Genomic DNA, 15,854 nt, shown 5'->3' on the forward strand with positions numbered 1-15,854 from the left:
TTCATCTATATAGTGAAGTACTATAACTTACAACTATAGTATTATAACTTTTTTTCTTTATAGTTACTAATCCTGGCATTTTCTGAGGATCTTTATGAAAGTAAAGGATGTAAGGGAACTAACTGAACAAACAAATATTTTAAGGTTTCAAGTCTGACTTTAAATTTATTTTTATTCCATGTTATTTACAGTTATGAGTTGCTGGCAAAAATAATGTAACTACAGTTGACTGTTGAACAACTCGGGGGTTAGGGGCGCTGATCCCCAGTGCAGTAGAAGATCTGAGTATGACTTTACAGTCGGCTCTCAGTGTGAGAGGTTCTGCATCTGTGGATTCAACCAGCTGGATGGGGTAGTACTACAGTAGTACTTAAACGGAAAAAAACCTGCATGTAAGTGGACCCACGGTTCAATCCCATGTTGTTCAAGGGTCAACTGTACTCCCTGAAACAAAGCAAAAAAATGCCAGCAAACAAACAAAAATCCTTTAAGGCCGTTTTATTTTACATTTTAAAAAATGCACTTCAAGTTTCTCCAAAAGCAAAACATCCACACATTAGTGATTTGTTGTTGTTGTCATTGAACCCTAGGTACTGGTTGTAGTCAAGGGATTCCTAGACTGCTATCTGGAATATAGTTCTAAGAATATAAGATGTTTGAAGATATATGGCCTTCTGAAAAACTTTTTGTTTTTGCATTTGAAATGTTTTGATTGATTTGGTTGATTGACATGCTTTTCAGAGTACTTGAAAGGACAGCATTCTACATATAGAGAGGGTTCCTAGGGTCCATTTAGAGGAGCTTGCCTACAAAATTAAAATCAGCTGGCAGTTTTATTAAGGCAACAGGACAACCTATACTCTAAAAATATAATTTAGTGAATGGTATTTATGTGATAATATGTGCATATTATATGTGCATCTCTTTTCTCAAACGACTTTATATTTTCTCACTTGCTCCCAGACTATCACTGAGATTAGGAAGCAGGCAATTTCAGTTGTAGCAATTGTGTCATACCAGAGATCACAAAGCAGGTCATTGATAAATTGGTATCTGAATTTAGATCTTACTTTTTTTCTTTCCACGTGTTAGATTATTTTCACCAGGTTATTTTACTGGCTCCTTAATCCACGTTGAGACTTTAGAAATCTTAGTCTGTAGTTCTCAAGGTGATTTGCTAAGTATTATACAGTGTGTGCTAAAAGAGTGGACTTGGAAATAAGATGGCACAAGTAAAATTAAATTTTTCTCTCAACTTGCAAGTATGCATTTCTAGATACGGTTTTCCTTTGTTATCTATTACAGTTTTACATTTGGTCTTTAGAGTAGCAAAATTAGACAATGATGATTAAAATCTGTCTTGCAATTTTGGTTTTTAACCTGTTAGCTGCGGCCATGTATTTTCCATTTCAAACAGCTCAGCTTGGGTGTTGTAAGAAAGCAGATAAAAGCCTTATGTTTATTTTAAATATTCAAATTTCTAGTGTAAATTCCTTTTAAAAAGGTAACTCTTTTTTTTTTTGTGGAGGCTTAGAAAAATCTTTAAGAAACCGAAATTTAGAAAAAGTTTTTATTGGACTAGAAGAATTTTGGGAGTTTATGTAATCAGTAGTGGCCGTGAAAAAAACCCACAACTGGGATTTTGAAAACTACTTTTTAAAAAACACTGTAATGTATGCCTGAAATCGAACTTCTCACCGAGATCTATAGAGGTTTGATCTAGAAGAATTGAAGGGTTAGATCAAAGAAGGAGTAATTGTTCTAAGTTGGAGATCTGTACGTGTATGGGTTACAAAGTCCTGTTATGATTGGACGGGAAGAAAACATAATTTATTTTCCTGAACTATGATTGGCCAAAATCCTTTTCTTTCCACGGTATTTTCTAACAACTGAATCTGGAGCCTTTCCCTGTTTTTATTATCTGATCAGTGAGTTTGGCGTATGTACTAGTACTAAAAGTACTCAAATTGGTGCAGAGACTGTGAATTTTAAGAATGTTGACAAAAAGCCCTCAACCGGATGTTTGGCTTTCTTACAATAAAGCAGTATCGCGGTGTAAATCTCTGAATAGCTCAAACCCATAATGAGTATCTCCCCAAAACAGGAAGAATGAAAGGATGACAGTGTTATCTTCATTTTCATTTAAAGTCGTGGACTGTGTTTCTGTCGTGAACGAGTTCTGTGGGCTTAGTTTTCATTTGAAAGTGTTGCTCTGCTTTGCAGCTGGGACTACGGGACTGTTAATTCAGGCAAAATTGCGGCTAACTCAGACTGCAGGCGCCATGTGTTCTGAAAAACATCACTCTGGAGATGCGGCTTTTAACCTTGAGTTTGTTTTGTGACCCAGAGTGGAACCAGCACACTTCACTTTCACCTCACCCCCAACTCCCCCACTTCTCAGGGAGCGACGAGTAGAGAGGTGGACGTCAAACACTACGTTTCTGAAGGACTGCACTCCTTTCTCCCGCCCCACTCTGTTTTTTTATCCTGGCTGGTCCCGCAGACGCTGCTGCAGCGTCGGGCACTACTTTCCGTCTGCGGTGGTTCCTCCGACCCTCTCCCGCGGCTCCCTCCCCCAGCCCGCGCCGGCGGAAGGAGACGCGCGGCGCTCCTTCAATCACGCTAGTGGATGGGGAGGCGGAGTAGTACTGGCCGCGGCGCGGTGGCGGTAGCGGCCGGCGCTGCCTCGGGGCCTGAGACGGCCGTGTGGAAATTTCTGTCCGTTTTCTTTTATTTGTGGAACTGCAGCCAGAGGCTGCAAGTCGGGAAGACCAGGGGAGCGCTGAGGACTGTGAGAGACCGAGGTCGCTGTGCCCTTCTGGGCAGAGCGTCCAGTGCGCCCCCGAGCCTGCGCTCGCTTGCGGGGCCGCCGCCTTCCCTAGGTCAGCTGTCCTCGGCATGGGCGGCCGGTAGGAGCGGGGTTTCGGTGATTTCCTGGCAGCTGAGGAGGCAGCGGCCACTTCGGCAGCGACGGCTATGGCGGTGGAGACGCGGCCGGAGCTGGTGGGGAAACGGTTCCTGTGCCTGGCGGTCGGCGAAGAGGCGCAGCCGGAGCGCGGGGAGAGCGGACGCTGCTGCCGGGGCTGGCGAGCGGGGGTTATCCGAGCGGTGTCACATAGGGACAGCCACAATCCCGACTTGGCGGTAAGAGAGCGAACTCCCCTTAGTCTCTCGCCCGCGGCCGCAGCCCCACCCCTGGTCTCGCAGCCGCACCTTGTGGGGTTACCTCTGGCACCTGGCTCAGCCAGGCCAACTGGCGGTCACGCCCCTCTCCTGCGCTCTGGGCCGGTTTGCCCACGTGCCCTGCCAGGATCGCCTCCTCCCCGCGAGGAACTTCCTCTGCGGGGGCGGTGACCCCCTCGGGACTCCCCGGCGCCCGCCCGGGCCCTTTGGCCGCTATCCGGGAGGGATGCGGCCGCGGAGACCTTACGGAAAGGCGGGGTTGCCAGCCGGGTGCTGCGTGGGCGGTTGGGGGTGGGGGCGGACCCCTCGCTCGTGGCGGTAGGGGCCCAGCTTCACCTGCCTCTCTGTGCGAAAGTCTTAACAGTGCAGGCGTTGGAGACTGAAAACTTATCCCGTGAGATTGCTGAAGGGGAGGGAGAAAAGGAAAGAGACAGAGCTTTGGTTTTCCAGTCTGTCCTGGGATTCTTGTGTGTTTTCGAGGCAAAGGCCCTGGCAGTGGCGGGGGCCCTGATTCAACCGTTTCCTACAGTAGATGCTTGGATTTCTAACAGAAAACGATGAAAATGAAAACTTTTGGTTTGGAGGGCCATGGAAATTATTATCTCCCTCCCTCTCTCCCTTCTTTTTTTCCGTTTGTTTTTTCCATAGTGTTGTGTTTTTTTGTTAGAAGGGAATAGTGCGTTAAAGTCATCCATTCCTGGATTTTATATGATTTTAAATGAAGCAAGAAATATTGTAAGTTAAAACGTTTAAGATTCTGCAGAACCCTAAAGTGTCTTTTTCTTTGCTTGCTTTTCCTTACTTGTGACACTGCCAGTGTTTTCTTTCACTAGTGTAGGAGTGTGCAAGATTCTGAGACAGGATATGCTGTTAGTGTTCCAATAACGTTTTCACTGGGGGACATGTTGGAGTTAAGGAGCCAAGGAGAGGCGAGACACTGACTAGGCTTTGAAAGGTTGATTTATGAATACATAATCCATGAAATTTATTGGTAATACTGTGGGGTATTTAATTTTTCAGTGGATATTTAAAATTTGGGAACTTTCTTTTTGTTTATATGCAGGTTTACAATTCCGAATTTACGTGTACATATGTATCTTAATACTTTTGTTGGAGTTTTTGCGTGTTTTTGTTAACTCCGGTTTCATGAACGTAGTCAGTGATATGGTTTCTTGCGGAGTGTGTTAATGTCAACTTGATACTGCAAAATATATTTGCAGAATAGAAGTAATTTTGGAGATTCTGGTTGGTTATTCTCGTTGAAAAGAAGAAAAAGAGAATCTTCCTTAAAAAAAAAATCCAAACATTTCTTAATGGTTCTACAAATTGTGGCAATTCAGTGTTTGTGTAAAAAGCATGTGCTTATTTTATTTTTCCTCCTTTTACTCTGATATGTAATTGTCTTGGCTTTATGTGGAAGATAGATTATGGGTCAGCTTTTTTTTTTTTTTTTTTTTTTTTTCCCGGTAAGTGGGCCTCTGACTGTTGTGGCCTCTCCCGTTGCGGAGCACAGGCTTCGGACGCGCAGGCTCAGCGGCTATGGCTCACGGGCGCAGCCGCTCCCCGGCATGTGGGATCTTCCCGGACCGGGGCACGAACCCGCGTCCCCTGCATCGGCAGGCGGACTCTCAACCACTGCGCCACCCGGGAAGCCCTTGGGTCAGCATTTTTTAATTGTTTCAAAACAAACATAGAATGATATTTTGTGTTTTCCTAAAAATTTTGTGTTTTGTTTTAGTAGATACGTGAAAATTGGGAAGTATAGTGTTAAATTACGAATGTCATTGGCGACGGTCAAGTTATCGAAGTTAAATATATTAAAAATTTTTTTGTATGGGAATTTAAATTATATGAGGAGGGGGGTTTACACATACCATGTTTGAAAAGGCAAGATGATAAATTGGGTATTTAAAAATGAAAAGTATACGTGGATGGAGGGAATCAACTGGAAAGAAGAGGAAGGAGTTTCCTCAGATGATGGAAACGTTTTGCATCTTGATTGTTGATTACACGGGTGCATACATATGTCAAAACTCATTGAATTGTGCACTTAATATCTGTGCATTTCCTATATGTAAATTTTACCTCAAAAATGTGTTTTGAACTATAACTATGTGAACCTTTGACAGTTTTCCTGTAACAGTCTTAATTTTAAAAATTTATGTTGTTACAGTGTAATCTGAGTTTTTTAGCCTGGAACCTACAGATTTAGCGTTACTTCCAAACTTTCTTATATTTCTTTTTTTGCATTCATATTTTCTAAGTTAAACTTGGGACAGTTTAGCATCACCAAAATGCAATTTGCGTTGTAGACTTTTGTTACTGCAGAATAAATCAAGCCCAAAGGAGCGCTTTTTTAAAAAAATTTATTTATTAATTAATTAATTAATTTATTTTTGGCTGTGTTGGGTCTTTGTTGCTGCTCGTGGGCTTTCTGTAGTTGTGGTGAGCGGGGGCTACTCTTTGTTGCGGTGCGCGGGCTTCTCATTGTCTTGGCTTCTCTTGTTGTGGAGCATGGGTTCTAGGAGCACAGGCTTCAGTAGTTGTGGCACGTGGGCTCAGTAGTTGTGGTTCGCAGGCTCTAGAGCTCAGGCTCAGTAGTTGTGGCGCACGGGCTTAGTTGCTCCGCGGCATGTGGGATCTTCCTGGACCAGGACTCGAACCCGTGTCCCCTGCATTGGCAGGCAGATTCTTAACCACTGCACCACCAGGGAAGCCCCCCAAAGGAGCTTGATCAATTACTTTTGTGTATTTTTTTTGGTTACAAATATATGTAATTTAAAAACTGCAAGTTCATTAGGAATCTCAGATATGTATGTATTTATGGCACATGATTTGGAAGGATAATTATCAGAACTTGAAAGTAGTTTAGGGGATGCTTGGTCTCAAAAGTTAGTCAGTTATTCTTATTTTTGGTCTTATGTATGAGGAATTTCCACATGCATTAATTTCCTATACTACTGTTAACTAATTATCACAACCTTGGTGGTTTAAACAATACGAATTGATTATTATAATGGTTCTGGAGATGATAAGTCTAACTTCTGGGGCTCCATGGGCTAAAATCAAGGTGCGATTAGAATTGTGTTCGTTACTGGAGGCTCTAGGTCTCACTTTTAGAAGCAGCCCACATTCATTGGCTCGTGGTCCTCTTCCTCCTTAAAAACCAGCAGTTTGTCTCTGTTTTTCTCTAGTCACATCTCCCTCTTGACTCTCCTGCTTCCCCTTACACTTTTAAGTGCCCTTGTGATCATATTGGGCCCACACAGATAATCCAGGATAATCTCCCCATCTGCTAATTAACAACCTTAATATCATCTGAACCCTGATTCTCCTTTGGCATGGAGTTTAACATAGTTACAGGTTTCATGTATTAGGACATGAGCATCTTTGAGGTGGCATTATTCTGCCCACCACACCATGGTAGCAAAAATATTCTTTTACAATATGACCATGATTTGATACAAATAAATTAAGGCTAAAATTATTGTACTTTTTCCTGCTGTGAGTTTTAGCGATATCACTATGTGATCTCTTAAGTAAATGAGCTTAATTTGTAGAAGCTGTACTCAGCTGTGCTTGTATAATTTCACCTATTTTGTTGGTGACTTTTAAAAAATGGCTTGAAAAATCTTCTGGGATATCTTGGAATTACATTAACCAACAAAAGACTTTATCTGAACCCTTTGAATTAAGGAGGACCAAGTTGTTGATTAAATTGAAATACATAAAATACATTGTGAGCCCTCAGCATGTTTTCTTTTTTGTAGCTCCATTGTTTAGAAAGGTTCTTGAGTTGTTATACATGTTGAATGTTTATTACTGCCCTACTTTTTCAGGAACTTTCTAGAAGATTGATAGTATTATGGAAGGAAAGCTGACAGTTGAGACAAGTATGGTTGCATAATATTCAACCTTGAATAATATTGTCATGCTAATTATAGAGCAAAAATTGATTTACTCTTTGCTCATTTTACTACCCTTGCACAACTTAACAGCCCTTTATTTATTTACTTATTTATTTATTCATCCATTCAGTCACCCACCTACCTTCCCTTGAAGCTTAATGTGATTGCATCATTGTTTCACGCTAATCCTATCCAAAGTGTGAATATTTTTAAAAAATATATCAGGTTTTCATAAAACATTCCAGGTTACTGTGACATTTTGCAGTGTCATTGAAAATCATTTTTAAACTGGTTAGAGACCTCCCCACTGGGATTCCTCATTTTGGATGCAGTCATCTATTTTCCTTTCCCACAAAAGTTTCCACTTTTCCACACTCCTCTTTTTTTCTTTTATCTTGGACTTTAGTCTTCCAGATTAAAATCTAAGAGTGTGCTGTTTGTGTTTGAGTCTGCTTCTTGAGAATAAAATTCCCAGAATTTTGCACTCGACTTTGTGCTGTGTTGCATAAGAGGTTAGATATTTGCTGAGTGAATGAGAAGTTGAAGTACATTATACCCGATAGATCTTCATACCAAGGACCCAGTCCTGTTTCAAATGAAATAGAAACTGCTCTGGAGCTCCTGAGAATGGACACTTAACAGATTCACACTTGGGATGTCTGGATCTTGGGTCAGTTATTTTTTTCCTCTGTAGAATAATATTTCCATCATTTCTATTTTTACACAAGAATCCTTTTGAGTCAATCTCCTTTATATTAATATATTGCTTGAAACAAATACAGAGTCAGGGAAGAAGTAAAGTCATAATAAAGGAAGGAAAATATTAACTGAAGTATTCAAAAATTCAGGAAGGGATGCTAAGAACTGAATTACATCTTGATTGCAACATAAAAGAAGAACACAGATACAACAACAAAGGCAACACACACACAAATAAAAACTTCTGTTTCTTGGTGAAAGAAGCTAACTCTTTTTTAATGTCAGTAGAGAAATATGAAGATATTTTGTGTACATTGAAAAAAAGCGGTTTACTTACAATCATGGAACATTTTTCTATAGCGCTTATAAAACTTTACTCCTGGCTACCATTAATACTAAATTTGATAACATCTTGAGTTCTTTGGGGACTCATTATTGGATAGAAAGGAGCAAATGCACACAGTTTCTGAATGCTCATACCAAGTTGCTTTATGAGTGATACAATATAATTTTAAATCTCTTTCACAAGAACAGTGTTCTCAGCAAATGTTTTATTTGAAGTACGATGAATCAATGTGAAGTTACTTGAAAATAGTTGTTATCTAATAGTCCCTTGTCAAAAACTCAGATTGAAAGTTTCTTGTAGAGAAATGAAAAGTATGGCAATTATTGTTACCTATTTTTTAACTTGAAAATTACTCTCTGTCTAATAAAAAGCATTCTACAATTAAAAAAAAAAAAGTACCAGGTTTTAGGACTTCCCTGTTGGCCCAGTGGTTGGGACATGGCCTTCCAGTGCAGGGGGTGCAGATTCAATCCCTGGTTGGGGAGCTGGGATCCCACATGCCTCATGGCCAAAGGACCAAGAACATGGAATGGAGTCAATGTTGTAACAAATTCAATAAAGACTTACAAATGGCCCACGTTGGGCTTCCCTGGTGGCGCAGTGGTTGAGAGTCCGCCTGCCGATGCAGGGGACGCGGGTTCGTGCCCCGGTCTGGGAAGATCCCACATGCCACGGAGCGGCTGGGCCCGTGAGCCATGGCTGCTGAGCCTGCGCGTCCGGAGCCTGTGCTCCGCAATGGGAGAGGCCACAACAGTGAGAGGCCCACATACCGCAAAACAAAAAATCATAGTATTGTGTTTTATAGACCAAACATGTAAATTTGTTTGTATTTGGGGGAATTTTCTAAAGCTCACTTAGTGAGGAGTAGCTAACTTTGTAATATAGATTTTAAGCTGTTCTAAACTGTGTACTACCTGTAGATTAAAGTTACTTTGCAAATCTTATATGTCCTAAATGTAAGTATCTTAAATATGAAAACTGTGTTTTTCTGCTTAGCTGTCTCTTCATTTAAGTTTCATATTGAATTGGTGGTATTTGATTCTTTAAGTTTTGTTAGGATAATTCTTTAGGTAAGTCTAAAATGTATATCGTGGTGTTGTAATATTGCTAATACTAATTTCTGGTCTAGGCACACCGTGTTGAATGAGTTAATGAATGTATTTTATTTCATTGCTCAGTATGACCTGGATAAGTTAACCATAGGGAAAATTGGTTTAGCTGGTAGGTAGAAAAACTTTTATGTCTGATTTGAGTACATACAGGTTCCGCTGCCACCCCCCCGCCCCGCCCTTGAATTTATATTGTGATTGGTCCTAAAGACTTATGTACAGGAAAATAAGTATGTAAACTGTAGCTGTGGTGGCACGTAACTTGTGCAGTTGTAACCACTAGCTGGTTTTAAAAGTAGACAGCCAACCAGTAAATGGTGTGAAGTGTATGTTTCTGTGTAAAACTAAATAAAGGATCTTTTGTTTTTTCCCTTTTGAACAGTCATAGATATATCCTGGCACGTATTGTGATGCCATTAATTTAAAATAGAGAATGTGGGCTTCCCTGGTGGCGCAGTGGTTGAGAGTCCGCCTGCTGATGCAGGGGACACGGGTTCGTGCCCTGGTCCGGGAGGATCCCACATGCCGTGGAGCGGCTGGGCCCATGAGCCATGGCCGCTGAGCCTGCACGTCTGGAGCCTGTGCTCCACAATGGGAGAGGCCACAACAGTGCGAGGCCTGCGTACCGCAAAAAAAAAAAAAAAAAGATAGGAGCAAGTGTACATGGTTTCATTCCTCCCACTCATATGTGATCAACCTGAGCATCACTGAAAGAAAACCACACATTATGAATCTACTGGCAATATATGGTAGGAAGTACACCAATGAAATATTTGTACTAAAAATAAAACCAATGAAGTATTTGTACTAAAAATTATTGAACTTGAGTATAATCAAGCTTCTACATTCAACCACTAATTTGCAGGACATATGAGGGTAGAGGAGCATGTTAAACACCACCATGAGGATACAGTCAACTAGATCCAGGATGTGGGAAATTCTAGAACTAGAGCTGTGCTGTTGAATATTGTGGCAAGTTAAATTGATTAAAATTGAATATCAGTTCCTCATTCACTGTAGCCAATTTCAGGTTCTCAGTTGCTACATCTAGCTAGTGACTATGGTTTTAGACAGCACAAATAGGAAAATTTCCATCATTGCAGAAAGATCTATTGGATGCCACTATTCTAGAGTAAGCTTTAAAAGAACAGGCAACTTATCATACAGACTAGTAGAAGGGGAAAAAAATGGAATGATAAAAATAAAAGAAGGCAGGAAGAGAGACAAACATAACAAAGGTGAGACAAACAGAAATCACAAAATAAGAGATTTAATTTAAACCCAGATATATCAGTAATTACATTAAATGTAATTGACTAAACATTTCTATTAAAAGGAAGGTTATAAAACTGGGAGGAGAGAACCCACAAAACACACTTACTGGGACTTCCCTGGTAGCACAGTGGATAGGAATCTGCCTGCCAATGCAGAGGACACGGGTTCGATCCCTGGTCTGGGAGGATCCCACATGCTGCGGAGCAACTGAGCCCATGCACCACAACTACTGAGCCTGCATTCTAGAGCCCGCGAGCCACAACTACTGAGCCCACGTGCTGCAACTCCTGAAGCCTGTGTGCGTATGGCCCGTGCTCCGCAACAAGAGAAGCCACCGCAGTGAGAAGCCTGCACACCGCAACGAAGAGTAGTCCCTGTTTGCTGCAACTAGAGAAAGCCCACGCGCAGCAATGAAGACCCAACGCAGCGAAAAAAAAAAACCAACCCACGCTTATTTGCTGTTTATAACAAATCTATCTAAAACATAAGAATACTTACAGGTGGTTGTAAAAAGATGGGGAAAAAACTTCCATGCAAATACTAATTAAAGATAGTTGACATGGCTATGCTAAAGACAGTGTTTAAGAAAAGAAGCGTTATTTGGGATAAAGAGGCTTTGTTTACCATGGTAAGAGTTTATTCAGCAAGAAGATATAATTTCAGTTTTCTAAGTATCTGTGACATGACTTAAAATACATAAAGCTGTAATTGATAGAACTATTAGAGAAAATAGACAGATGTATAACCATAGTGCGAAGTTAAATAGCTGATAGAACTGGCAGTAAAATAACAGTAATAGAACATTTAGAATAATAAGTACTTGGCTTTGGCCATCTCACAAGGCAGTTGTGTGAATGAGGTAGTATATTTAATAAATATACCGTCATTCAATATGAGTAGGTATTTAACATGAATAAATACTGAAATACTTTTATTCAAAAAATATTTGAGCACCTTCTAATGACTGGTACTGTTTAAGACATGTGTTTTGTAAGGTGTGCAGCCTTAATCAAATGTAAGATGTTGTCAGGTACAGTTACCAATTTTAAGTGCTTAATGAATGATAAGCAGTAATATCTGTATGGATTCATAGAAGTGAGTGATACAGATTTGAAGGATGCATTCGTTGAGGAAACAGGATATTTTGGGCCCTGAAGAGTGACTGGCATAATATATTGGGTTGGCCAGAAAGTTCCTTCGGTTTTAAAGTAAAAATAGAAGACACATTTTTCATTTTCAGCAAGAAATTTATTGAACAACGTATTCACCATTTTGTTCCACTACCTTCTGCCATTTTTCAGACAACTTCATAATTTTCATCTTACCAAAACTGTTTAATCTTTTTGAGCAAAGAACTGGTCCAGGTGCCTTTTCCAGTCTTCCAGGGAATTGAAATTTTTTCCATTAAGAGAATTTTGTGAAGACGGAAATAAATGGAAATCCGAAGGTACAATGTCCAGTGAATATGGCGGATGACTCAGAACTTCCCAGCCAAGCTGTAAACAGTTTTTGCCTGGTCATCAGAGAAACATATGGTCTTGTATTACCCTGATGAAAGATTATGTGTTTTCTGTTGACTAATTCTGTACGCTTTTCGTTGAGTGCTGCTTTCAGTTGGTCTAATTGGGAGCAGTACTTGCTGGAAATAATCGTTTGGTTTTCCGAAAGGAGCTCATAATAGAGAACTCCCTTCCAATCCCACCATATACGTAACATCACCTTCTTTGGATGAAGACTGGCCTTTGGTTTGGTTGCTGGTGGTTCATTTTGCTTGCCCCACAGTCTCTTCCATTCCCCATTATTGTACAGTTATCCACTTTTCATCGCTGGTCACAATTTGTTTTAAAAACAGTACATTTTTGTTGTGTTTCAGTAGAGAATTGCATGCAGATATACGGTCAAGAAGGTTTTTTTTCGCTTAACTTACGTGGAACCCAAACATCAAAGCAATTAACATAGTCATGCTGGTGCAAATGATTTTCAGTGCTTGATTGGGATATTTTGAGTATGTTGGCTGTCTCCCACATGGTATAACGTTGATTGTTCTCGTTGATTGTTCTCAGTTAATGTCTTGATTTGATCGCTATCAACTTCAACTGGTCTACCCGCCCGTGGAGCATTGTCCAGCGAGAAATCTGCGGCACGAAACTTCGCAAACTGCTTTTGACACGTTCGATCAGTCATAGCACCTTCTCCATACACCGCACAAATCTTTTTTTGCGTTTCAGTTGCGTTTTTACCTTTCTTGAAATAATAAAGCATAATATGCCAAAAATGCTGCTGTTTTCTTCCATCTTCAGTATTAAAATGGCTATACAAAAATTCACCAATTTACAAAGTGAGAGAGTGGCATGGACATATATACACTACCAAATGTAAAATAGGTAGCTAGTGGGAAGCAGCCGCATAGCACAGGGAGATCAGCTCGGTGCTTTGTGACCACCTAGAGGGGTGGGATAGGGAGGGTGGGAGGGAGGGAGATGTAAGAGGGAAGAGATATGGGGGTATATGTATATGTATAGCTGATTCACTTTGTTATAAAGCAGAAACTAACACACCGTTGTAAAGCAATTATACTCCAAGAAAGATGTTAAAAAAAAAATTCACCAATTTTGATTTTTTTAAATTCACGCTGATATGACAGCTGTCATGGTACATTCTACAAAACTGTTTTGAATGAAGTTAAAGACACCTAAGCGCTACTAGAGCCATCTTAACGAGGAAACTGAAAAACATTATGGCCAACCCAATAATAATATTAGAAGAGGTATAAAATGGTTTTGGTAGAAAGAATGGCATGAGGAAAAGCAAACCACTTGGCTTCAGAGAGGGTTCATATTGGAATAACAATAAGAAAAATAATGTGAAAATTAGGGCCAAATTGTAATATCAGATTGAGAAATTTATGGTATGTGTAGAGTGGTTGGCTGAAATGAATATCCTAGTACTTGTGTCATTTCCCAATTTTATGAATACAGTTGTCCCTAGGTATCCATGGGGGCTTGGTTTCAGGGCCCCCTCAGATACCAAAATCCAAGGGTGCTCAAGTCCCTTTCTTAAAATGGCATAGTACAGTTGGCCCTTCGAATCTGAATATGTAGAGCCATAACTGTATTTTTGAAGGTAGAATGAAGGGCCTTTAATTTTGGTCGCTGAAACAGCAGACTAATTTCCATACAGATTGTACCTGTTTACAGCTGCAGTTTATGGAAGCACTGGTTTTCCCACACGAGTCTCAACACTATTGGATATTGTCAGTCATAATTTTTGCCTAATTCGTCCCCCAAAAAAGGTACCTTGCTTTAATTCCTGTTTATGTGTTTTTGAGTCTCATGTATTTATTGGCCTTATTTTAAAAATATATAAATAGCTTGCTCGTAGTTTGGCCTTTTTTTTTTTTAATTATTTATGTATTTTATTTTTGGCTGTGTTGGGTTTTCGTTGCTGCATGCGGGCTTTCTCTAGTTGCAGCGAGCGGGGGGCTACTCTTCATTGCGGTGCGCAGGCTTCTCATTGAGGTGGCTTCTCATTGCGGAGCACAGGCTCTAGGTGCAGGGGCTTCAGTAGCTGTGGCTCAGAGGCTCTAGAGCACAGGCTCAGTAGTTGTGGCTCATGGGCTTAGTTGCTTCGCGGCATGTGAGATCTTCCCGGACCAGAGCTCGAACCCGTGTCTCCTGCATTGGCAGGCGGATTCTTAACCACTGTGCCACCAGGGAAGCCCTGGCATTGCGATTTTTTTGTTGGTTTTTTTTTGTTTTTTTGCGGTACGCGGGCCTCTCATTGTTGTGGCCTCTCCCGTTGCGGTGCACAGGCTCCGGACGCGCAGGCTCCGTGGCCATGGCTCACAGGCCCAGCCGCTCTGCGGTATGTGGGATCCTCCCGGACTGGGGCACGAACCCGTGTCTCCTGCATCGGCAGGCAGACTCTCAACCACTGCACCACCAGGGAAGCCCTGGCATTGGGATTTTGATAGAGGTTATATTGAATCTGTAGCTCTCTTTGAGTAGAATTAATATTATTAACAATATTAAGTTTTCTAATCTATGAATACAGTATTTCTTTCCATTTATTTGTGTTTTTAATTTTTTTCAGCAACATTTTGTTGTTTTCAGTGTAGAAGTATTTTGCCTCCCTGGTTATGTTAATTCCTAAGTACTAAATATTTTTAATGCTATTGTAAATGGAATTTTCTTAATTTCCTTTTAGGTTGCTTATTGTTAGCGTATAGAAATGCAACTGATTTTCATGTGTTGATTTTGTATACTGCAACTGCTGAATTTTTTTCTAACAGTTATTTTCCCCTGTGTTTGTGAAATGTTTAGAATTTTCTGCATATAAGATCATATCTGCAAGTAGATATTCTTTCCCATGTGGATGTCTTTTTAGCTTCCTGTCTAATTTTCTATTTAGAACTTCCAACACCATATTAAATAGGCATGGCAAGAGCAAGCATCTTTGTCTTGTTAATCTTAAAATGTTTGTAGTTTTTTACTGTTGAATATGATGTTAACTGTGGAATTTTCATATATGGCCTTTATTATGTTGAGGTAGTTCTTTCTATTCCTAGTTTGTTGTGCACTTTGTATAATGAAATGGTGTAGAATTTTGTCAAATGCTTTTTCTGCATCAATTGAGATGATCATTTTTTCCCCCCTTTCATTCTTTTTTTTTTCTCCCTTTCATTCTTTTAATATGGTATATTACATTGATTGATTTTTGTATGTTGAACCATCTTTGCATTCCAGGAGTAAATCCTGCTTGGTTATGTATATTACTATTTTTAGTGTATTTAATTTAAAAACATTTTGTAACTCCTTTCATTTTCTCCCCTTCTCACACATATATTCTAGTATAATTTTGCTCGGAATTGTGTATGTTTTTATAGACAAATTCAGGAAGAAAGAACACCTTTCCACTGAGTCTGAATTGCAAATAGCATGGAATATCCCTCCAGCTATTAAAGTTGTTTTTTTTTAAGTTCTACAGTTATTTTCCTCATTTAGGTCATGTGCTTTTTTTAGGTTTATTCTTAGACACTTTATATTTTGATTTTTTTTTTTTTTTTTTTTTTTTTTTTTTTTTTGTGGTACGCGGGCCTCTCACTGTTGTGGCCTCTCCCGTTGCGGAGCACAGGCTCCGGACGCGCAGGCTCAGTGGCCATGGCTCACGGGCCCAGCCGCTCCGCGGCATGTGGGATCTTCCCGGACCGGGGCACGAACCCGTGTCCCCTGCATCGGCAGGCGGACTCTCAACCACTGCGCCACCAGGGAATCCCTATATTTTGATTTTTAAATGCGTGTGGACATACCCTGAATCATTAATACAGACCTTTAT

The 15,854-nt window shown here is 40.4% G+C and overlaps 1 protein-coding gene across 3 annotated transcripts in view; it reads left to right on the forward strand.

Moving 5' to 3' along the window:
- JMJD1C (jumonji domain containing 1C) overlaps positions 1–15,854 on the forward strand; it is a 309,407-nt gene that overhangs the window by 58,313 nt on the left and 235,240 nt on the right. The window contains exon 1 of one of the 3 annotated variants that reach the window (XM_082854700.1): positions 2,962–3,144. The exons of the other annotated variants lie outside the window; for them this stretch is intronic. Within the exon in view, the coding sequence (XP_082710826.1) occupies positions 2,977–3,144 (168 nt within the window). The 5' untranslated portion in view covers positions 2,962–2,976. Of the gene's footprint in view, positions 1–2,961; positions 3,145–15,854 lie in introns of those variants that run through there. 3 annotated transcript variants of the gene reach the window in all.

The sequence above is a fragment of the Leucopleurus acutus genome (assembly GCF_964270905.1).
Source record: "Leucopleurus acutus genome assembly, chromosome: 14".
NCBI classification, from domain to species: Eukaryota; Metazoa; Chordata; class Mammalia; order Artiodactyla; family Delphinidae; genus Leucopleurus; species Leucopleurus acutus.